The following is a 22,554-nucleotide window of genomic DNA, read 5'->3' as shown; positions in this document are numbered from 1 at the left end:
ATACTTTAACATCTGACTAAACACAAATTGTGAAGCAGCAAACTTTTAGGAAAATGTCAACTGTCTATCTCTATCTCTTTCCCTCGCCTCCACATTGGAGTTTTTGGACACTCAGTAGATAATCATGACGGTAAAGTAATTGATGAAATGATATTCACTATTGGTGGAGACAATTTTGACAGGAGAACTTTATTGTTATATCTGAGTAAAGCTAAATGAATACTTGTAAATCCTTGAAGGGTTTCTTGGATAAGCTGCCATCTTGTGGCACTTATTGGTAACTACTTTTTGAGGCGGTTAATTTTCCTTGTAAATTATTTCCAGATTGTTATTGACATCCTCCAAACATAATTACACTGAAGTAAATGACCATTTGCTACTCCTATTCGTACTTCCGACATTTTACAAATGTTATTCAGTGAGGTTAAAAATAGGATCAAGTGTGTTGGATGGGACCGCTCATCTAATGAAGAAACGTGCAAAAGCACCTTTGAATATGTATTGTCCGATCCAATCAAGGTTTAAATTCATGTTACTCATTACAAGCCTCACCTTGACTTTTGAAGAATGTAGTATTACGCTAGCTTTACTAGACTTGGAAAATATGGACACTCCTATGTTTGGGCTGTAAATGACCCAAAGCTGAACATCCAAATATTTTTTTTTGCCCCAAACTAAACTCGTTTTAAAATAATATTGCTGTGCTAACTAATCACAGACAAGCACTCCTTGCTGACATTTTCGGCAGCCTTCACTTTCTCCATGCCAACACGTCCAACATTACCTTGGATATACGGGTTGAGAAATGCAGCAATAAGTTGGGCATTTTTATAGTAGATTGAAAGAAACCGCTCCAGTTGAGAAACACATTTAATATGCAGTGAACTCTGTCCAGTCAAAGACTAATAGAAAAACTGTTCAGTAGAGTTGATTCAAGTCAATTCAGTGCATTTGTAGAATGTCTGTGTCTTCCTAGGAATGTTTCATCCACTCCCAGTGGCATATTTGGCCTAATAGTGTGCAATTAATCTTTGCTAGTAACATTTACTAGTCAGCAAGTGCCATGCACTAGTGGCCTCTTAACCTTGACTGTGGCATTGAAATCTCCACCGGTAGTTTGTCTTCATCGGTAAAATGTCGTCATCCAAATAGTATGCAACAATGCCAAATAGTTGCAGGTAAAACATTATTAGCAAGATTCAGTCATTCTCCCAGTGCACTGAATTGCCTTACTAGTGTAAACAAAGGGCATCTTAGTATTAGACCTAAAGACCGCTGTCAAGAAAACTTAACGAAAGCTCCAACAGCTTTCCATTTTTGTAAGAGATTTGTGAAAACAACACAAATGGAGATTTATGGTTCAGTCAAGCAGTTTAAGAACAAAACAAAACAAAACAAAACAAATCAAAACAAAACAAAACTGATGTGCGCCTCAGTCGTCAGATTTGTATCCATGAAAGCGAGCCAGTGATTTGTGTTTTAAGAATGCTGCGATTGATGATGACCGTTTAACCTTGGTGCCCGAGATGGTTCTGGGTTTCTCGCCCTGAGAGGCGAAGGACAGGTGTCGATGGCGTCTGCGCTGATGCGGCTTCTGTTTACCTCGACCTTCCGCCGCGAGGGAACTTGCCCCTCCTCTCTCGACGTTACGTGTGGGCGTTCCTCCCAGCAATTGGAAGATGTCGTAGGGCATGCTCCGGTTCAGGTACTGCCAGGGCCTCTTCCCGGCCGTGTCCCTCAGCTTCACGTCGGCGTCAAATTTGTTGACCAGTAGGCGAATCATGTTCTTGTTGCCCTGGATGGCTGCAATGTGAAGTGGCGTATGGCCACATGATGACCTGGCATTAATGTCAAACGCCAAACCGGCCTTTTGGACACCATACCTTCAACCACAAGTAGAAGGAAGAAAGCTTTTCGTTAGTTAATCAAAACTACTATTATGACTAAAGTGCAGGAGCTGGCATTTGTTAAAGCACCACCACATGGTTTTATCGAATTTACTTTATGTTCTCGCTGTAAACATTTGTGTGTCCACTAGCAGAATCATAACAAGGTTGCACACAAGAGGTACCAGAGCGTGTTGAGAACTCGATGGTCGCCGTGTTTGGCGATCCAGTGCAGTATGGTGAAACCAGAGATGAAGTCTCGTCTGTTGAGAAGAGTGCAGTCCTCCCGGAACAGCGAGTAGATGTCTGGCCAAGCTCCCGACGCCCCTTTCACCAGCCAAGCGTGTTCTCTGGGCTCTAGTGGAACCAAAGACTGGAAACAAAACCAAATGTCAGGGAGCAGAATAAGACAAAAGAACAAACTTTAACCTATGACAAAGTGTACAGCATTGTTCTTTAAATCCAGTTTCAGCAGCCATAGTCTAAAAATTACTACACTCGTTTCCAATTCGTCGGGAATGCCTGTCTCTTGATTAACTGAGACATGATGTGCTGATTTTAAATAAGCCCACCACATGGGCTGCTTTTAAACACGTATGTTATCTGCTTGAAGCCTCCAATAAATCCACAAAATGTGCTGCTTTTAAACACGCACACACACCCAATCACCCTACACACATGCACACATAGGAAATGAATCTATTAATTCATGTTTGTGGCTTTTCTACACTGTCCATTTGAAATGATATCCTGTTTTGGAACCAACGGATGGATTATTCATTTATTTTTTTAACTAGTTTCATCGAACAATTACCAAATAATTGAAAAATTATTTAGGATAATTGTTAGTTGCAGCCTTCATTTTTTGTAATTGTTGCGCAACAGGTTGTACAGAGATTCTAAATTGGTAATACAAGAGTTCATGCATTCTGTTCTGTACCCTAACTGCACCAGCAGTTGTCATGGTGACCAAAGCCATGCTCCAAAATTTGAATTTGAATTTGAGAAGAAGGTATCCCCTCAACACTTGAACTAGAATGGATGTGACAAATTTCCCCATAAGGATGTAACAACTTTGGCTCGTAGTCTCAGCCTTTGCAATTATTTTTTTCTTCTGCCGTTCTTATATGGTTGCAGTTTTTGCAGTTTCTTACCTGCCTACAGGGGCTTTCTTGATGCGCACCAGCCTTTTCTTTGGTTTCCGTCCTCTCGGCCAAGTCAGCCAGGCTGTTGCAGCGAGATGGCGTGGAACAAGACGACAGCGAGGAGGATGACAGGTTGTAGCGGAGGCTCAGCGAGGACGAGATCCGGTGGAGGCGCTTCCGCCTCGCTGCTTCATTCCCTGCTACTCTGCCTTCAGCCGCCGCCGCCTCTTCCTCCTGCAGTAGCTCGTTGAGGTCGGCACCCATGCTGCGGCACATCCGGCCCCTCAGCCTACCGCTGATGCGCCCGGCGAGTGTCGGACGTGGCGCAGGGGACGAAGCGGAGCAGTCGCTTGATTCGTGGTCGTCGTAGAGATCACCTTGAAATTCAGACATTTTTTTAGGATACAGCACTCAGACACGCCACATTCAAGATATTTGCTTTTCAAGTGAAATTTGAGCACCTTTACAGCAGACCCTATTTAAACTTCTGTAAATACCAACAACTTACCTGAGGAGTGACTCCATGGAACGCCTCTGGGCACATACTGTTGCTGGTCAAGACGCTCAGAGGAGCGATGGAATGATGCCACATGGGTGACAAATGCCCGTTTGTCTAGGATATTGCCCTTTGAGTTATGCCACGGTGCCGTGACCTTCAGTTCAGTGTGATGTGTCTTGGATGCTTGCTTTGCTTCAGAAATTTGCTGGAGGACCTCCTGCGTTTGAAAGGCACCCGCAGAAGCACCTGAGAAAACAGGGGGGTTAAAATCATATCTTTTGTTGAAGATCTAAAACAATGTACTCATTGTGCTATACGTTTTTAAAATAATCGTCTAATCAGTCACCAGAATTTTTTTCTGGAATTGGCATCAGCTTCAAAAATCTATATTGATTGGGCCACAAAAGGAAGAAGAACAAGGAGAAAAAGAAGGAGAAGAAGGAGGAGAATTTCAATGAGTTTTTTTTAAGAGCTTTACCAAAACAGCAACTAAAAGCGCTAAAACTGTAACAAAATGTTCTCTTACTAGCACCCAGATATATAAAAATAAATCTGTTGCAGCAGGAAAAAGCGCTCCTCACAAGCATTTCCAAAAACAAGACATTGTTTTATATTAACAGTGAGGAAAATGTACAAACATGAATTCATTAGCATCTAATTACGGGTTTGGCCCATCCCCAAATGGGCAAAGAAATTCATTATTGTTTTCAAAAGTAAAAGAGATGTTGCAAACGATTGCAAATGTCTTCTTTTAGAGAAAAAAAATCAATGGAGGACTACAGACATCTGACAATATTTTTTGTTGAGAGGCTGAAATTCCAAGGATTAAGATATTTTTTAATTTAATCATGTCTAATCAACTAACTAGTTATAAAAAATCATTAGATTAATTGGATAATTGGTTAGTTGTTGATTAAATGATTAATTGTTGCATCTCTATCAGGATTAATTAAAACACTTAAAATCTTTCATTTAAAAGATGTACATATGTCAACAGTATTGTACTCAAAAATGTGGATACAACCAAACTGTACTGTATTACAAAATGTTTTAAGTAACTAACATGATACATTTTTAACACTTAATCCATTGATTGTTTCTGTACTAGTGGTACCAGACTGAGAATAACTGACCAACCTTGGACTAAAAATCCTTCGGTTGACGGATTGATTGATTGATGACCAAAAATAATTTATTTGCCTTTCAAGTCCATGAATATGGTTTGTACTGTCCAGCTGACTATAGACAGTTAAACACCAACAAAATTCAAAAGCTCCACAGTGGGTCACAATCTTCTTTAACATGTGACATTCTTTGTTTGGTGGGTGCGATTTTCTAATGTAAAATAAGTGTTTGGGTACATGGGCACAGCAGCTGGGAATCACTACACCAAACAAATTAGGTGCAGCCTTACCTGCTAATAACTGCAGTTTGTCAGTGCTGCTGTTCCACCCTGATGTTCTGGCGGCCCACTCGCGGCTGGAGAAGCCAGCATCAGACGGGTAGGAGAAGATGCTGTCGTGGCTGCTCGACAACCACGTCCTTTCATTATGACGCCATTCATGTTCGTGCTCCAAGTGACGCCTATAACGTCTCTCCTCATCTTCAGCTCTGTCTGGCGACGGCATGGAATGTTCGGCGGGCAGAGTAAGCCGGATGGGTGATACAGGAACCACATTTGGACCCACCTTTGGTCCTCTAGGCTGCAGCTCTGATTCCAAATGGGGCACTTGCCCCTCAGCTATGTTCTTTACCGAAATTTTTGGAACAACCCACTCTGTTGATGATGAAGCAATGGGCTGGCTTGAGCTGTACTCGGCAAGGGGTTCAAGGTGACCTCTGAGAGGTCCAACTGCTCCAGATGTGCTCATCATCACATTGAGCTCTTCATCATCATCCTCTTCCTCATCATCATAGGAGACTGCAGTTTTGTAGCTCTGCCTGTGTCTGGTGCGGCGTTGCTGAGCATGATGGGGATGACCCCCTTCTTTGCTTTTTGGGGTTCCAGAAGGTGGCACCTGCTGGCTGATTGCTCCGCGTTTTACTGTCGCTTGGGGATGGCGCTGTCTCGTAGCGCTACTTTGGGGGCTCGGATGTGTTTTGGCTGAGATTTGATCATGACTCACCGCTGGAGCGGCTTCATCTCTACTGAACTCCCTTGCTTCCGGTGTCAGGTTCAAATTTGTTTCTACACGGTTGTTGTTGTTCAGTATGAGATCAGCCACCGGTAGGACATTTTTCAAGTTAGATTCTCTTGGCAGAGCGGGTGCTACCTCCTTTAGGGGCAACGACTTCTGCAAAACTTTTTCTTTGCTCCAAGCCGGGTTCAAGGGTGACGGCTCAGCGGTCCTCTGGACGGGCGTCCCAGAACCACCGCTTGGTCCCGAACCTCGAAATTTCTTCCTGAGAACAACATGAGAGACGCCGTGCTCTTGCTTGACGGTAGCCACGGAGTTGACGAACTTCTTGAAGAGTTCGCGATTCCGAACTTGGTCCGCATGGTCCCGGAGGAAGCCTCTAAAGTGCTGAAGTAGGTCGGAATTTTTCACCGAGCCTCCTCTGCTCTGGAGAAAATGTAAAACCGAGTCTTGAGTGAAATCCGTGTTCATTCTGGTTTCAGTCGTTTGTTCCCTGTTGGTTCCGAAGGTCGGGAGTTGGTTGAGAAATGAAGCCTCGCCCACTTCAGGTATTTAACCCTTTTCTCGCTCGCGGCATTCTTGCAGGTGAACCGGGGACATTACATACAAACTTGATGATCATTCTTCATTTTAAAGACGGGTTCATTCCGAATAATTTTAAAGAGTCTAAGGGTATATCTAACCAAACCAGAAAAGTCTTTTATTGTGCTTGTTTGGTCCGGACCAAAAGCGACTTGATTGTTTTGTTTAGTGCGTTTTGCAAGTGAAGTCTACACATCCACGCTTGTGACGATCTGTGCTCCCATTGGACAGCACTGACCGGGGCGGCACACAGACCACGGATCCGGAAACGGAGGAAAACATGCGAGTCCCACCCGCTGCGTTCCTTCTCTACACATTTGTGCTATTGGTGCGGATTTTTGCTGTTTGTATTCACACCTGAAGCGAACCGGGTCTCGGTCCGTTTCTTTAATCCGCGCCAGGATTTGTTTGCGTCTATTCACACCTGCACAAAAGGTCTGGACCAGCCTTCCAACCGAACCCTGGTCCGTTTAAAGCGGATCAAACAGTGAGGTCTGAATACACCCTCAGTCAGTTGTGATCATTTTAAAGTAAATACAAGTGACGGATTCTAGGGCCCAGAAGTCTTTCGCTCGCCCGCTTTCTCTCTCTCTCTCCATCTTCTGTAATGCTTGTCCCCACGGGAGTTGCGGCCGTGCTGGAACCTATCCCAGCAGTCATCGGGCAGTAGGCGGGGGAACTAGACGAACAACCATCCGCACTCGCACTCACGCCTAAGGACAATTTGACCTCTTTGGGAAGTGGGAGGAAACCGGAGTGCCCGGAGAAAACCCACACAGGCACGGGGAGAACATGCAGACTCCACACTGGGAGGGCCAGAGTTGGAATCGATCCCACACCCTCTGAACTGTGAAGCGGACGTGCTAACCAGAGACCCAGCGTAGAGTTAATGAATTGACTCCTATTAGTGAATCACAGACTACCCCGAATGACATTTATAAAATATATTTATTTAGCAAAAACAGGATAGAAAAACATCAGGAGCCATTTTCCAATCATCTGACTTTTTTGTTTTTTTGATAGCTCCGCAAGTCAACCAGCAAAACATCTGGGATAATCTGTTGTGCCTATGATGAATAAATCAAAAAGTGAATGTGATTGTGAATGTGGTTTTATGCGTGATATATGGAAATTAGGAAAAACCGACAGTATGTTAAATGTGCTCGCCAAACTAGAAAACAAGTCAAATTTGTCGGTGGAGGATAAACAATGGTCTTTAGATAGACACTTCAAGATGAATAACGTGTACTCAAGTTGTTAAAAGTATTTTTTTTAAAAACTGCACTGCTGCCTCAATAAAGAATGTAACATGTTTCATTTGTATTTGACATTCAATGTCGTACGGTTGTCTGATTGGATGAACCTCTAAAAAGTACAGTTATAATGTGTGTTGTGAATTGTCACCAGTGGATAACCAACACATAAATGGCCTAAAATTTCCATGTGCAGCTTCCATTTTTTGACAGCCATTAAAAAAAGTCATGTTATATAATGAGACACCTTTCTGGATTCCTATTGGAGTCATAAATCCAGTTTAAGGCATTGTAAAATCAAGATGCATTCCTAGGCAAATTTACACCCGTAATCTATCCGTAATTATGTTCCAACGGTATTATTTCGTAATTTAAATGATCAAAAACAAAATTGAGCATTGCACCCCATCCAAATCTTTGGACTCGTCCTCCTTTGACATCAAAAACAATTGTAGTGGCAATTTGTTATTATTATTTTGTCTTTGGCCACCAGCAAACACACTTTTCTATTTGAGCAAAATTGAACTTGCCTAAATTGAGAGCACCATTGGTGCCTTCTAAATGGCAAAGCTGCAGGACAGGACCTTTTATTGTTTTCTCACTGTATTCCTGTTATTTCCTGTAACAGTCCATTCTTCTCTGTTATATCCTGAATATTCTTGGAAGAAAATGAAAGAACTTTTTAGATAAACATTTCATATGTCAAGCGTTGCAGTCCTAGTCCTATCTCGAAAAATGACTACATCTTTCAAATGCCTCAAATAAACTTGTCAAGTATTTCTCAAAAAGTTGGAGGAAGAAATAGAAGAGAACGACCCTTCATTGAACCCGAATGATCTTGCAAGTTTTCAACAATAACCTTTCTTAAACGCTTAGTGAACTTTAAAACAACAGCTAAGAGTGGCAGCGGTTGGGCAAATTTAAAACTTAAGGCAGATGTGATATTACTTCTCTTGTAAAAGTTTCAGTCGGGCGCAAATAAAACGAGGCACATGACGAGTGTTTGCAGCTTCACGTGCGACATCCTGTGTGCATAGATTCAGTGGGACTGGGCCCACTCTTGCATCCGTACTCCCCCAATTGTAAGTTTTCACGTAGTTTCTGCACAGCTGCTTGTTGCTGGTTCATAACCTCACAGCGATGTCACGGTGGTGGACCTGCCAGAGTGGGTGTGCCCAGGAATCGGCGGCGGGCAGGGAAAGGAGCAGGAAACGGGGTTCGAGGACGCACGGAAAGATCCTCTTGACCAATCACGAGCCGCCGCCAACTCTGGCGGGAGGGTCTCTGCCAGCCTCGTCAGCTGCTCCTCTCGCTGACGTATGAGATCATCGAGGTTCCGTTGGCGAATCAGTAGGGAGGGTTTGGTGCTAACAAAGTGTAGGTAGTCTTGGAGCTGGGCATCAGTGAGGTAGCCTCGCAAGATGGCGTGAACAACGCGCTGCCGCCGGTCCAGGTTTTGCTTCAGTTCCCAGGCATCCTCTGTTTGACTGAGGAGCTGAGAGCGTTTGTGGTTGAGGGAGTCCTGCGGGGACAAAAATGCTTACAATATTTGAGGACTAATATGAAAAAGTGTGCAAAGTTTTCTCACCCGCTCCTCTGAAATGTCCTCCTTTGTGAGCTCTTGTTGTTGCAAAACAAACAGAGATTTATCAATTCTCCATAGCCGGCTACACAGTGACAAAAGCAGGTTCACAATTTTTTCAAGATCACCTGCAAAACCAAAAAAAACAAAAGGTTACTTTTACCAAAGAGTTAGCCAGAGCCTTGGCTATTTGAGCTATATTTTCCCCGAATGTTGTACCAATAAACATGTTGTACTTGTCCCTCTCGTTTATCTTGCATAGTTTGTGCACCAGAGAGCCAATGCTGGCCCCGAGTGCCTGGTGACGCTTTTGCTCCTCGCATAGAGCATCCTTTTCTTGATGCATAGCCACCACACTACACCTCAGAGCCTTGCAGAGTTCCACCTAACAGAGAGGTCAGGAGAAATAACAGGCAAAGATCACATTTCTGAATAAGCATAGCTACAAAAAGCATACCATCTTGATGTGCCAATTATACAGTAGAAACTCCTTATTATGGATTCATTGGGCATATTCATCAAAACACATCATACTTGGTGGTTAATTTTTTTGTGGCCTAAAATTGCCCAGTAACCCACCCACTGCGCCCGGTGGCTCGAGCCACTATGTTAGTGTGCTTCATTTTTTTAATCTTATCTTTTATCATTCTTCACTAGGGCGGGGCACTGATTAGCACGTCATGATTCGGAGGATACAAGTTCGAGTCCACCTCCGGCTTTACCCAGATTGTTTTGTTACTTTTTAAATACTAAATACATAAAATAAACAAAAATAATTGGTTACTGAACAGTTGGGGAGTTTTTTAAAATACACTTTTAAGGAAATAAAATTGTTTCTGATTAATTGATGGAATATTTAGTAGACTAATGGGTTCTAAAAATATTTGATAGTGATAGTCCTAAAGTGTTAATCTCCTGTGCAATGACATTGATGAAGATAATTACTAAGATTAGCAAAAGCACTAAAATCCCAAGGCGGCTCGGTGAGGCACTGATTAGCACATCCGCCGGTGTGGGTTGGATTCCACCTCCGGCCCTCCCTATGTTAAGTTTGCATGTTCTCCCCGTGCCTACGTGGGTTTTCTCGGGGCACTCTGGTTTCCTCCCACATCCCCAAAACATAAATGGTTGGTTGATTGAGCACTCCAAATTGCCCCTGGGTGTGAGTACGGATGGTTGTTAGTCTCTGTGTGCCCTGCCTTTGGCTGGCAACCGGTTCAGGGTGTCCGATGACTGCTGGGATTGGCTCCAGCACACCTGCAACCCCCGCAGGTACAGAAAATGGATGGATGGATACTATCATGCGATGTAATGGCGATGCTAAGCTCACGGTCCATGCTTTCCATGACATTTGCAGGGACTGTCTCCCCCTGCTAACATGGCTGCTACTTCGTATGTCATGCTTTCTCTTTTCTTTCATTACCTTGCTGCTGTTGAGGTCCTTCTCCTCCATCTTAGTCCTTTCGTCGACTGCTGCATTGAGAACATTCTCACTCCTGTACAGGGGGCAATGCAAACATTTAATGGCCACAAACAAGGTAAAAATTGAAACGTGAGCAAGGTCTGAAGGTCAAACAACGTTTAAAGAAAAATGAATACCTATCATTTAATGGGCTACCCCTGGCTTGCCAAGGCACTTTACCATCCAGTCTGCCGTTTTGAAAGATCTCCTCCACAAGGTCTACAGGTGATTTACCCTTCCATGTTTCTAGGATATGTGTCAGAGAGCGATCCTTCACTAGCTATGGAAACAGAGTGAGAACAGAAGAATTCTCGTCAACTACAACGGCTGCTGAGTACAATGAATAGATATGTACTGTAGGTTAAACGAGGGCAAAAGTCACATGGTAAGTCCAAAACAACACATGGGACTTACCATGTGAGCACACATGTTAAGTGTGTGCTCACATGGTAAGTCTCACTCACTCACACTTTCACACCGTCACACACGCACGCACGCACGCACGCACGCACGCACGCACGCACGCACGCACGCACGCACGCACGCACGCACGCACGCACACACACACACACACCTTACGTCATATGTGAGAATTGAACTCACGGTGTGTATGTCAGATTATAGTTATTTCTGTGACCTCTGAGGTGTGTTTCTGTCATTGACAGAAGAGGACCAAAGATTATGTCTACAAATGGTACTAATTAATTTTACAATATACCATCTGATGTATAGCTACAATGACAACAATACGATGGCCTTGATGAGAAGTTATCAAAAAGACATACAAAAGAAAAAAAAACAATACGCAATATCAATTTTGGGATGGACCACTTGACTACAGGTACCCACTAGCTGCTTTGCCAGCATTTCCACTTGTAGCTCCTCCACTGTCTTTTCCCTCTTGAGCAGTGGCTGGTACTCAAGGTTAAGCGTGTCATCAAGCTGTAGGTTGCTAGAAGAGGTGGACGCGAGAGTGGACGATCGTGGCCTTGAGGATGGCACAACAAGGCTGGTGGAGAGTGGAAAGAATGTTTAAGATCTCAACTGATATATCTTTCATTTCAAACATATGGAAAACCAACCTTTCCGCAATCTGCAAAGAGTTTTTCTTGTCCAACTCAAGGGGAGGAGTGCGAGGCAAAGGGAAGTCTCCCATGATATTCGTCTCTATGATTGAACGAGAAGGTGATGGAGGTGCAGGATTTAGAAGAAATACCTCATCCATGTCCTCATTAAATAGTCCCGTGGATGTTACTGATATTTGTTTTTGGTCAGTGGAGCTGTTGAGGCTCATCGGTGAGGGAAGGTTCTGAAGGAGGGACTGATGAGAGGGTGTGGAAGGACGTGATTCGACATTCCCACTGTGTTTCTTGTCTGGTGTGGAAGCAAATTGGAAATTAAGCAGCGGTGATGTGGTCACTGAAGACACCGGTTTGATGTTTTCTTCATAATGCCCTCCATTTCTCTCTAAACTAAATGTTCGCTCTCCGTGAATGCCATTCGTACTAGTGTCGTGTGATATGCTAGCATCACTCAAACTGTGCCTCGCCGGTTTGTCCATCGCAAAGGTGTCAAGGTGGCCGTCGAGGCTGACAGCGCCGCCAAAACTTTCAGCAATGTTGCTGTGGGGTGTTCCTGGGAAGGTGATGTTATCCAGATTGGCTTGACTTTGACCCTTGCTAGACTGCCAGTCAGGGCCATCTCCGTCCTGAGATCCGGACACGGAGGAGAGGGGACAAGGCAGACCAACTGAGGCTGCTAGAGAGGACATGCTATGGGCTCGCTGACGCTCACTGTTCCTCTGACGTTGCTGTCTGTCCCTAGGTGGGACAGGGGAGTGGGAGAAGGCTGTACCTAGAAAGGAGGGAGACAAAAATGGATAAAAGAGATGGCACAGTTCACATCACACTGGTCAATTAAGTATTACTGTGATTTTTCTTGGCTCTCCCTGTTCTGTACGCCACAATGGGTTAAAGTCGACTTCCGATTTTGACAACGTCTCACTTTGTACAAACTTGCCAGGATTTTACCTTCAGCCACAATGCAATGTGGCAATCTGGCTAAAAACAGTGTCTAGATATATGTGTTTTAACGCCATCTAGTGGTGGACTATTAGAATGCTACAACCCAAGTTCAAAGCGCATGCTTGAAACAGTCCGCACTTGGCAAGCCTACCACCATGTTCTTCAGCAAAGGTGCTAGCAAACGACTTCTAGTATTTACTCAAGTGAAAAATTAAGTGCATTGTGTCTGATACACATGCTGTGTGGGATATTATCGGGTGATTTTTCTCTCCGATGTGCCAAGCATTTAGATTTTTGCACACAAAGCTGACACCATAACTCTAACCAACTTTCAACTTAACCAGAAATTTCAAAATAATTCGTCACTCTGCATTGGTGGCACATTCAATCGTCTGAGGAAGTGTGACAGCTGTGTAGTACATTTAAAAAAAAAAAAAAAACAGTCTGAGAAAAGTTAATAATAATAGTAATAATAATAGTACACAACAGAATTGTGGTGAGCTGTTGCGCAACCCTGTGAAATAAACTGCCGGCCATTTGTGATTGAGGCACCTCATTTTTCAATTGCCACATTTTACTGAGAGCAATTTCAACTGTGTGTGGGTTTTTACCCCAAGTGAGTGTAAGCGCATTTTGAAAAGCGTTAGCATTTTTGTGATGTCTTGTTTTGCTCATGGACAACCCATTGTGATCTTCAGAATTTAGCTTGCAGCAAAGATGTGTCCATTGTTTTTATTTTTTGCCCACAAGCAAATATAATATATATAAGTTCATAAAAAAAGGAAAATATTTTATGTGCTGTGAAGTTTTAGTGTGAAGTTATCAAAATAGCTAGTCAGCATAACTTTTGTACTTAGGTATATTTCAGATTGTACTGTACCTTTTTTTTACTTTTACCTAAAAACCACTTGAACATACTTTAACTTTATTGTTTTAATCTATTATTTCTACTTTTACATACCCATAAGTGTGGAGTGCGAGTGCACATACATATTTCAGCCATTCAGCATACTCACCTAGAGAAGACCCAGCAGGTGAGGCAAGGCCCTCTAGTGGCTTGTTGTCTCCAATGCTATGCAACGTAACAGGAAATTGTCAATACAATATACAAATGCATGGTCAGTCACATGGGTCAAACATTTGACTTCCTTTTGTATGTTTTTATCAGTTGAATATTGTAGCCATCTCTCTGACTAAACCCACATTCATGCTACATTGCTGCTAAATGTTCTTGTCGTGTTTACATCAATCTCTGATTGACTACAATTGTAAAGTATTTGTCTTCTGTATAAGCTTTCCCACCGTCATTCAAAATTCTCCTGTTTGGTTCTGTTTACAAAGAAACAATACATTCATGAGCTTAGTACGGCAATACAAATCTGATCTGACATCCAACCACACAAACACTAAGACACACACACTTGCGCCACACAAATACGCACGCACACGCGCACGAGCACACACACACACACACACACACACGCACGCACGCACGCACGCACGCACGCACGCACGCACGCACGCACGCACGCACGCACGCACGCACACACGCACACACACACACACCCACGCCACGCACACACTACTGAATTCCTTAAGTGACCCCTGCCCTTCACATTTTAAGCGTAAACATATCCAATAGCTTTGGCTTAATAAATCTCAGTGCACTGAAGTTGTTTGTTTTTTCAATGTCAGTGCCAGGGATTTTTGTTCTCCCTTAAATTCCTCTGTGTAAAACGTATCTTCCTCTTTCCCGTACCATTACACTTTTCTTAACTCATTCCTTTCGTCTTGCCCTAGTCTCGGACTCTAATGTTAACTTTTTTTTTTGTTTTTCCAACTATAAATTCTCATTTGCTCTCCCCGTTCCAAGGAATTGCATGAAGTTTCTCCTCCCCCGCATTGTCTTGTGTCCATTTTCCTCTACCTTTTTGGTCTTTCAACTGTCCTGTCAATCTTTTTACCCTAGCATCATATTCTGTCACACGGACAACACAAGTTCATGTTTAACTGGCCCTTTACGAGTAATACATTTGTAATAAAAGTAATAGCGACTCCATTTACCATTTAGCTCACTGATATTCTGTTAGATTTTTACATAATTTGCGGGAGGCGAAATCAGATTAATCACAGAAATCTAACTGCACAAAATAGATGAGATGGAGGCAGAGACAAAGTTACAGTATATGTGTAAACTACTAGGCTAGTCTGACAATAGAAGACGATTATGTGCGTACAGTACCTGCCCTCAGTTTTAGTCCAGCGTTCTGGCTCAGGCACAAAGGCATCAAACATCTTCACTTGATCTGACGCAGATCCCTGAAACACACACATTTTTTTGTGTATTAAAGTATTAAGGATCTTTTCATGCAGCAAAGGCCAATTCTGACCTATAATGAGGACCTGTTACCATCTCCATCCCAAGCAGACACATTAGAGATGAATTGTTAATGAAAATTCAAAATACTAAATATGTGGCTACAATTGAAAGCTGTGTTGTCATTGTTACATGTAAACATTTTATTGTTTCGGCATTTCTAAATGATCTCACTTGACATGGAAATGACTGATAATTGTAAACCGAAAGTAGGCCAACGTAAATGGTCTCACATAATCACTCAATCAGTTATGATGTTAGTAACTCACTAGGGTGTTCATGCAAAAAACAAACAATAGTACTCTAATGCTTTTCCACAATTACATTGAAAACTTCCCTCTTTTTTTTTTTTTATCTGTGAAATATAACATAGGTACCCGCAACCATTCATACCCTCTCAAACACATACCGGCTCTGCTTTCACCAGAAAATACAAATGATGAATCTACTTTTGCATACAAATATATGCAAACACTTACGGTACATACAAAGATACTGGTACTATTTTTTTTTTTTTTACATATATTGTCAGTTGCCTCTATAACCACTGCAAGCAAAATAGTGCACAGTTTTTTGCATGTATGTAAGCCTCCTTACATGGACTGAGATGGATAGGGTGTCTTGTACAAATCGGTGCAAGTAGCAGTGTCAATTTAGTGTTATACGGCTTATTGTTTTTTATTTAACGGAAAGTAAAATATCATTCTGGGGAGAACCTTGAAGTGAAAAGAGTGTCGCTGTGTGTCTGCCTCAAATGTAAGTTGTTTATGTGACACTGGTCCCACTGATAAGGTAAACAGATGAAAGAGAAGTTAGTCTTTTGCTGCCTTTCATTTAAGACTCTAAGGATGTCATATGTATATGTGTGTGCTTGAGTTTTATCTTTCCTATCTGCCACATCAAACAGCGCCCAGCCACCATCTCCAGCTCTCCGGCACCATACAGGAAACATTGAGGATTTTAGATATTTCCTGTGCGACTCAGAACAAAATGTCCCTGAAGCCAAATGAGTTCTTGATCCTTTATCACGTAACAAAAGCACTTGAGGGTTTAATCATGACATCATTGTCAATGTTTATGCCATTCCTGATGAAATTGTGAAAGGAACAAACTGACAAGACTGAGAGAGCGCCAGTTACGTGCATGATTCGCAAGTTGCAAAATTGCGGATAGGCCTAATTGGCATAGTATGGATGAGACAGTCAAATTATTTGTCTCGTCACCTGCCTTGCGTTTATAAATATTTGTCTTTTCTTCTCTTAGGGATTTGCCACATAAAACCTACATTCATTGTTCCCTCACCCAGTCAGAAGATAGTTTCACTATGTAGTATGTAACAGAAGCTCAGTGCTAATAGAGCTCCGGACGTCACGTGATTAATCCTGTCTACTCAAACACATTGGCAGTAAAGTGGCGAAAATTGTATGTCCGTCAACCTTCTCCAACCATCCATTCTATCTATCCATTAGCCATCACTTGGGTCGCTGGAGCAGCAGCTTCGGCAGAGTCCCAAACTTCCCTCTCCCCGGCGACTTTGTCCAGCTCTCCAAGGCTTTCCCAGGCCAGCCAGGAGACAATATCGCCAATGTGTCCACGGTCGTGGCCCAGAACACCTCACGAGGCATCTAGGAGGCATCCTAATTAAATGCCCTAGCGACCTCATCTAGCTTCTCTCAACATGAAGAAGCAGCGGCTCGACTTCGAGTACCTCCCGGATGACCGAGCTTCTTGTCCTATCTCTAAGGGTGTTTTCAGACCTGACTTTTGGTCCACTTTAAAAGGACCAGGGTTCGATTCTCACGCTGGTCCGCCACCAACAAAAATCTGTGTTACATTAGCTTCTATATTAAAATTGGTTATATTACAACAAAAGACATTGTGAAATTGCTATACAAATAAAGTCCTATTCCTATATATGTATATATATATATATATATATATGGAGAGTCAAGTAATTGAATAAAAATAAATATTTTTTAAACTGTATTTCTTTTTTTAAGAAAAGTGACAGTTTTTAAAAAAGCTTTTAGACGGTGTAAGAAATAAACTATTGTAAGTGATTGTGATTCAAATCCAAAAGAATCAACATGACTTTGTTCATGGTTTTAGACTAGCTCTATAAATATTGCGACAATAAGAACAAAGTCACTTTTATAGATGCTCTGCTGTTTTGGCAGCAGCTGAGTGGCTATCACAGTTGAGGTGTCTCGACTTGACTGTGTATTTTATGTTGATGAAAAATGAACAATCAAGGTTCTCCGGATGAACTGCATGCTCTGATTTCTATCGGACAACAAACGCACCACAGCCGTCATAGTGTCAGTTAGCGAAAGCACACAGCAACACACACATAAACTGAGCATGTGCCGTTGAAATACAATCAGACCGACACAACGTGAAATCTCAAGATTCTCCGATTCTCCACGCATGTGCAATTAGCAAGTGGCTAACCGGGCGATCCTGTTTACAATGCGCTCCGTAATTAATATTGGACAATTTCCCACAGCACAGCTGAACATCTCTCACGGCACATCACTGTGCCGCGCCAGAAACATTGCTTTATACAACTCAGTTCTACAATGTTCAATATAACAAGCTTTGCCTGCCAACCCTTTCATAATTTTAGCACATACAGTCTCTGAATAATACATTTTTACCATTTTCAAAATGTAATGGCAAAAATGTAATTCCCTCCTTCCTCACAGCAATGTGCTATTAGACCAAGTAATCAATCTGCATGATTTAGAGTGCCGGTGTCGTTGCATATTACCTGATTGAGTCTCTCTAGAGTAGGGGATGAGCGGGAGCGGGAGTGGTTTGGGATCCTTTCCTCTGACCGCTCCAAAAGATCTTCAACAGAGGCGGATTTACCAGACCCCAAGATTGATCCGACCATTGCTGGTGACCCGGTCGCCTGCTTGGACCCTAAACGCTTCTGTCGTGGCCTTGCCGTCTGTTGCATTTCTTTTGACCAAATTGAATTCTGTTTATTGGAGCTTGCCTCTTGGATGAAATTTTGTGGGAGGTGGGTGATGGATGTGTGACACTCAGGTGCTGGGTCACCACTAAGGAACACAAGGAGCAGAAGTTGCTAATTGGTTTTGTAATAAGAATGGCATGTGATCAAACATCGCCTATTAAAAGTGGCTAAACGTGTCTCTCTTTTGGTTGTTTTAACTGTCAGACTTGGTTACCGTGGGGATGAGTATGAAGGCGCCCGTGGAGTGGTAACTCTGCCTGGGTAGTACAAGTTAGACTGAAGGCTTCGCAGGTCAGCTCCAGGAGAAGAGAAGTGACGCCTTTCACTCGAAGAAAGGCAACGATCCAGGCCAGAGTCTTGGAGTGAGAGAAGGCTAGAGGTAGAGGAGAGGCTGATTGTGTCTGCGGGAGGGGATGAGGGAAATTGAGTCCAAAAATCAGGTAAGAAAAATAAAAACGGAAGCGAGCCGAGTACAGTTATCTCCACGACTGTATTTGTTTTGTCTGACAGAGATGTTTTATTACATGCACAGCAGAGAAAAATTTGGTTACACTAAGCTCAGCAATTGAAGTCATACTTTGCTATGGTTTCCAAAATACAGCTCAAAATGTGAAAAACGCAATAGAATAGAAAGTAGATGAATACAAATTACTGTATGTTTTAAAGAGCACAATGCAGTTTCAGTTCAGCCTTGATCCACTCACCTGAATGGTAGGTATTATCGGACTGTAGATAAGCGCTGAAGGGCCTTGGTCCACTTCTCTCTCTTCCTTCATCTTTCTTTGCACTTCTCTTCCTCTGCACGTACTGAGCCACAGCATCTTGCTGAAGCTGCCGCAAGTCAGGCCTTGATATGGTGTTGTTTGCAAATCCAAGTTCAAACATCTTCCGGCGGTCAGCCACACTGGTCTCTAGCAGAGAGGAAGATCCTGTGTCAATTTATAAGGGGAGCAACCTGAGATAACTTTTGTGAACATGAGAACCATTAAAACAGTAGCATTAGCAATCAGTTCAGGGTGTCCCCCGCCTCCTGGATTAGATCACAGTTATGTATTTTGTATTTCATATCCTGTTCAGGGTCATCGGAAAGCTGGAGTCTATACGAGCTAATTTAGGGCAAGAGGTCAGGAACACTGAACTGACAATCAGTCAATCACAAGGTTTATTCTATAACAGGAGATATGTTATTAATCATTTCATGGTTTTGGGGAGTCGGGAATTTAGAGGACCCAAAAATAAACATACAAGCACACGGAGAACGTGCAACTAACTCCACACGCCCAACTCGATCAATGAGCAATACCCCAAAAAGGACAAAGGAGACTAGACGTTTTGTTTCTTTTACCTCCACCAAGCTTGAAGAGACCATTCTCAGAATCTGAAATTCCAACCTCGTTCATGTTGTCTGGCTCAGAATAGGAGTGTTTTTTCTGGTCTGTGCTCAAACGTTTGCGTCCACCGATTCGCATCAAAGCAGGAGGTCCAACTGGCGCGACGCGGGGCAAAGCCGGCGGAATTGGGCCTTGGGTCTCTGGTCCAACCACATGGCGTTCCTTTGGAGTGTGAGCGGATGTGACTGAGGCATTGGTAAAAACGCCCACGGGTTTGGGCATGGTTTTAGGGCCTTTTTTCTCTGAGGGGGGATGGTCGCACACGAAAGGTAGAGGCTGATGGCTTCCGTGTGAGGAAGAATTTGGTGAAGAAACTGCATGTGAGGAATGAACAGTGGAGGAATTTTGTCTCAAGGAGGTGGAGTGCAGGACCTTCGATTGCGCTTCTTTCAATGAGTCCCTGTAAGATCTGTTTTCAGACAAGGTTTTCAAATTAAGATGGTTGACAAACACAAAGCACCAACTGGCCAATGGCAATAGATTGGCTTGCTGAAGTGACCTCTGACCTGTGGAAGGACGTGTCCTGCAAAGTGCTCGACATGTTGTTGACATCTTGTTTCCAAGAGTTTTTGTTTTCATTTTCTTCCCTGGATCCATCCAAATGGAGGCTGCTTAGGCTCCTCTCGAGGGCTGAGCTGGGATCAGGTGCAGTCCTGAATAGAGCAGGCAAACAACAGCGCTAAGAAAGTGCACAACCTCCCCCAAGGCTTCTGGATCTCTTTTTCTGTATGTGTATTTTATTCTGTGTTATTGTGCATCACAATTATGATGCCATATTTATTTTAAGAGTGGATTTAATTATCTTTGACTCATGTTTTTTAATTCATTTCATGAATTTACTTGATTTACCATGATTGAAAAGTGCTTATTAAATAGCTCATTTTTCTTCTATTTGTCACTTGCAAAATTATACCAGCACTATAAACATACATTTTGTTTCCATCAACCTTTCAGCATTTTTACTGCTGATAGTCACATGAATGAGCTCAAGCTAAGCGGACTTAGTAATTGGCAACATAAAATGGCCGCCAGTGGCTTCACTTCTCACAGAGTACGCGCCACTGTTAGTCCATTCAAATGTAATTTCGTGGCTACATCCTGGAGTCAAAGGACATGTGTAGAATAAGTAATTTCTAAAGATAATGGAAAGGAACTCATAAAACAAACAAAGAAACAAACAAACATATATGGTAAGCACAGTGACAACATTCAAAATTACAAACTCTCCCAAAAAATATGGCCTACCATATAAATAAAACACTGTCATGGACCCACCCTTCTTTCTTGTAGTTGACGCTGCCTCCTCTATAGCTCATAGTTCTATGGGCTTTGGTGCTTCTTTCAAGCATGCTTCTGAGATCCTCTGCTCCACAGGGGCCACCATAGGATTTGTCAGTCATCTGAGTTTGATTACAAATTAGTCAAATAAGATTGGGTTATATGGAGACTGGGATTTTTTTAACCGTGTGTGCAGAATGTAAAGGCCTATATTTATTGGTTTGTCTGACTTACCCTGCGGAAAGAGTTCTTGTGGGGGCCATGACTGATGCTTTGACTACGTTGCTTTCCTGCTCTGTCGCTATGCTCAAAGCGACTGACCCTCTCTAGGACAGAGAGACTACGGGTGGGTCCCTGGATACCCTCACCCAATGTATTGTTGTCATGACTACTGGCAGAGACAACACTGCTGGGGCTGGTGGAACGCTGTACCTCTACGAGGGCATTCTCGAGACGAGTCAGCGGGTGTTCTTTGTCTCTGTTCTGCTCTTTCTGGTCCGAGTGATGGTAATGAAGAGCTGCTGAGTCACTGTGGTGACCGAGGGACGTGGTGGAGGAGTGCTGAGGTTGAACTGCTGGATGGGATGGGGGTACTTGTCCCTGTGCAACTCTGGAATACAACATTGGCTCTGGATGAACATTGGATTGGTCCACCAATCTAAAAATAGACCATTAAACTGATTATTCTAGTACTTTCTTTCAAATTTAAAAACTGTAGTAATCCCTTTTTTTTAATAGCACCAATTCAAAAACAAGTCATTTTGAGGCACTTTCCATGAGGAGCATTTTTCTCACTCAATAAAAAAAAAAAAATCAACTCGACCCGGCAATACCTAATTATTATTGTCATTATTCTATCCATTACTCCATCAATTAATCGAATAAACAGATAGTGTATGATATGTAAGTGTATGATTTTTTTCCGCCCAGATTACTGTTTATTAACCTATTGATTTCATTTATTTGGTATTATTTAGTGAATAAGTTTGATGAGATACAAAATATAAATCAGTTTTGATTCCATGAAGGACTAGATTAATCTAAGAATTCATACTTTTGAGACCCTAAAATTAGAAGATTTGGACATTGTTTTGTTAAAAAATGGCTCTATAGGGTTATTATAACACAAGGTGATTAATTTAATAATCAATTTGTTTTCGACGAATCAATTAATTTTGACACCTCTGCTACGCACGAAGCCAAAACTCAACACTGAATACCTGTGACCTTTGATCCTTCAAGTGGCACTGCATTACACAAAAAAAAAAAAAAAAAAAAAGAAAAAAAATTATTAACATAATTATCGTGTAAAGGACACTACCACTAACTGGCAGTTAACACTGTTTGTTTCCTAATCTGCAAGTTTCAATTCTTTAGGGCCATGGTCATCTGAAATGAAAAATGTGCTGTGGGCTGACGAATCCACATTCCAAATAGTTTTTGGTTATCATGGATGCTGTGTTCTCTGGGCTAAAGAGGAAATGTACCACCCAGATTTTTATCAGCGAAAAGTTCAAAAGCCAACGTCTGTGATCTGGCGGATGTCTTAATGCATGCCTACTCACGAGTACCTTGCACATCTGTGAAGGCACCATTGATGCGTAAAGAAACAGGTTTTGCAGCAACATAGGTTGTCTCAGGGATAGCCCCGCTTATCTTGGCGAAAAAGGCAATGCTTATTCTGAAAATGTACGTCTCAATATTAAGCAGAAAAAACAACAAGAAAAGACCACATCATGTCAAAAACACACGACAAGCCCCAAAAAATTAAGATACAAGGTTATACTACACCGGAAGATTCCTTTGTGCAGGGGCCAACATGGTGCCTGTAAGGACCATATGAGTAACCCGTTCTAAAAATAACTCCTCAGAATGACGTGTCTAATTTTTTTTGCATTGCTATTCTAAAAGAATATCATTACCATTATTTACCAGTAAGCTTCATGTAATTTATTGT

General features: G+C 42.4%; 2 protein-coding genes and 1 long non-coding RNA gene across 8 annotated transcripts in view; 1 reads left to right on the top strand and 2 right to left on the bottom strand.

Moving 5' to 3' along the window:
- Nucleotides 1–852: 852 nt before the first annotated feature.
- LOC125979200 (ankyrin repeat domain-containing protein SOWAHB) lies at nt 853–6,421 on the bottom strand. Of its 2 annotated transcripts, none has more exons than XM_049737190.2 (5): nt 4,945–6,421; nt 3,540–3,776; nt 3,041–3,408; nt 2,072–2,259; nt 853–1,883 (listed from the first exon to the last, which is right to left on the bottom strand). In XM_049737190.2, exons 1-5 carry the CDS (start codon nt 6,137–6,139, stop codon nt 1,433–1,435), a joined length of 2,439 nt encoding a protein of 812 aa, XP_049593147.1. In that variant the 5' UTR covers nt 6,140–6,421; the 3' UTR covers nt 853–1,432. The 2 variants fall into 2 exon arrangements, with proteins under 2 accessions (XP_049593147.1, XP_049593148.1); XM_049737191.2 differs by having other exon boundaries at nt 1,601–1,803.
- On the top strand, nt 5,912–7,567 carry LOC125979236 (uncharacterized). The gene is made up of 3 exons (XR_007485260.1): nt 5,912–6,060; nt 6,151–6,216; nt 6,420–7,567. It is a non-coding gene; the product is annotated as an uncharacterized lncRNA (long non-coding RNA).
- shroom3 (shroom family member 3) overlaps nt 7,180–22,554 on the bottom strand; it is a 57,878-nt gene continuing 42,503 nt past the window's right edge. For 4 of the 5 annotated variants that reach the window (XM_049737149.2, XM_049737150.2, XM_049737155.1 and 1 more), the window contains 16 exons: nt 20,832–21,255; nt 20,595–20,719; nt 19,826–19,972; nt 19,274–19,728; nt 18,633–18,839; nt 18,143–18,329; nt 17,719–18,013; nt 14,814–14,890; nt 13,588–13,643; nt 11,630–12,401; nt 11,397–11,556; nt 10,685–10,827; nt 10,509–10,581; nt 9,305–9,470; nt 9,092–9,213; nt 7,180–9,025 (listed from right to left, as the gene is read on the bottom strand). In XM_049737149.2, coding sequence (XP_049593106.1) covers nt 8,636–9,025; nt 9,092–9,213; nt 9,305–9,470; nt 10,509–10,581; nt 10,685–10,827; nt 11,397–11,556; nt 11,630–12,401; nt 13,588–13,643; nt 14,814–14,890; nt 17,719–18,013; nt 18,143–18,329; nt 18,633–18,839; nt 19,274–19,728; nt 19,826–19,972; nt 20,595–20,719; nt 20,832–21,255 — 3,799 coding nt within the window. In that variant the 3' untranslated portion in view covers nt 7,180–8,635. The remainder of the gene's footprint in view (nt 9,026–9,091; nt 9,214–9,304; nt 9,471–10,508; nt 10,582–10,684; nt 10,828–11,396; nt 11,557–11,629; nt 12,402–13,587; nt 13,644–14,813; nt 14,891–17,718; nt 18,014–18,142; nt 18,330–18,632; nt 18,840–19,273; nt 19,729–19,825; nt 19,973–20,594; nt 20,720–20,831; nt 21,256–22,554) is intronic. The other variant, XM_049737151.2, reaches the window with a different exon arrangement.

Source organism: Syngnathus scovelli, chromosome 13 (genome assembly GCF_024217435.2).
Source record: "Syngnathus scovelli strain Florida chromosome 13, RoL_Ssco_1.2, whole genome shotgun sequence".
In the NCBI taxonomy this organism is placed as follows: domain Eukaryota; kingdom Metazoa; phylum Chordata; class Actinopteri; order Syngnathiformes; family Syngnathidae; genus Syngnathus; species Syngnathus scovelli.
This window is presented reverse-complemented; position numbering and strand designations above follow the sequence as displayed.

Excerpts from the sequence above, each read along its gene's own strand:
- LOC125979200 (XM_049737190.2), bottom strand. The coding sequence starts at position 6,139 with ATGAACACGGATTTCACTCAAGACTCGGTTTTACATTTTCTCCAGAGC. Across the intron at positions 3,409-3,539 it reads TCCATGGAGTCACTCCTCAG|GTGATCTCTACGACGACCAC; the intron begins GTAAGTTGTTGG and ends CTGAATTTCAAG. Across the intron at positions 1,884-2,071 it reads CGAGTTCTCAACACGCTCTG|GTATGGTGTCCAAAAGGCCG; the intron begins GTACCTCTTGTG and ends TTGTGGTTGAAG.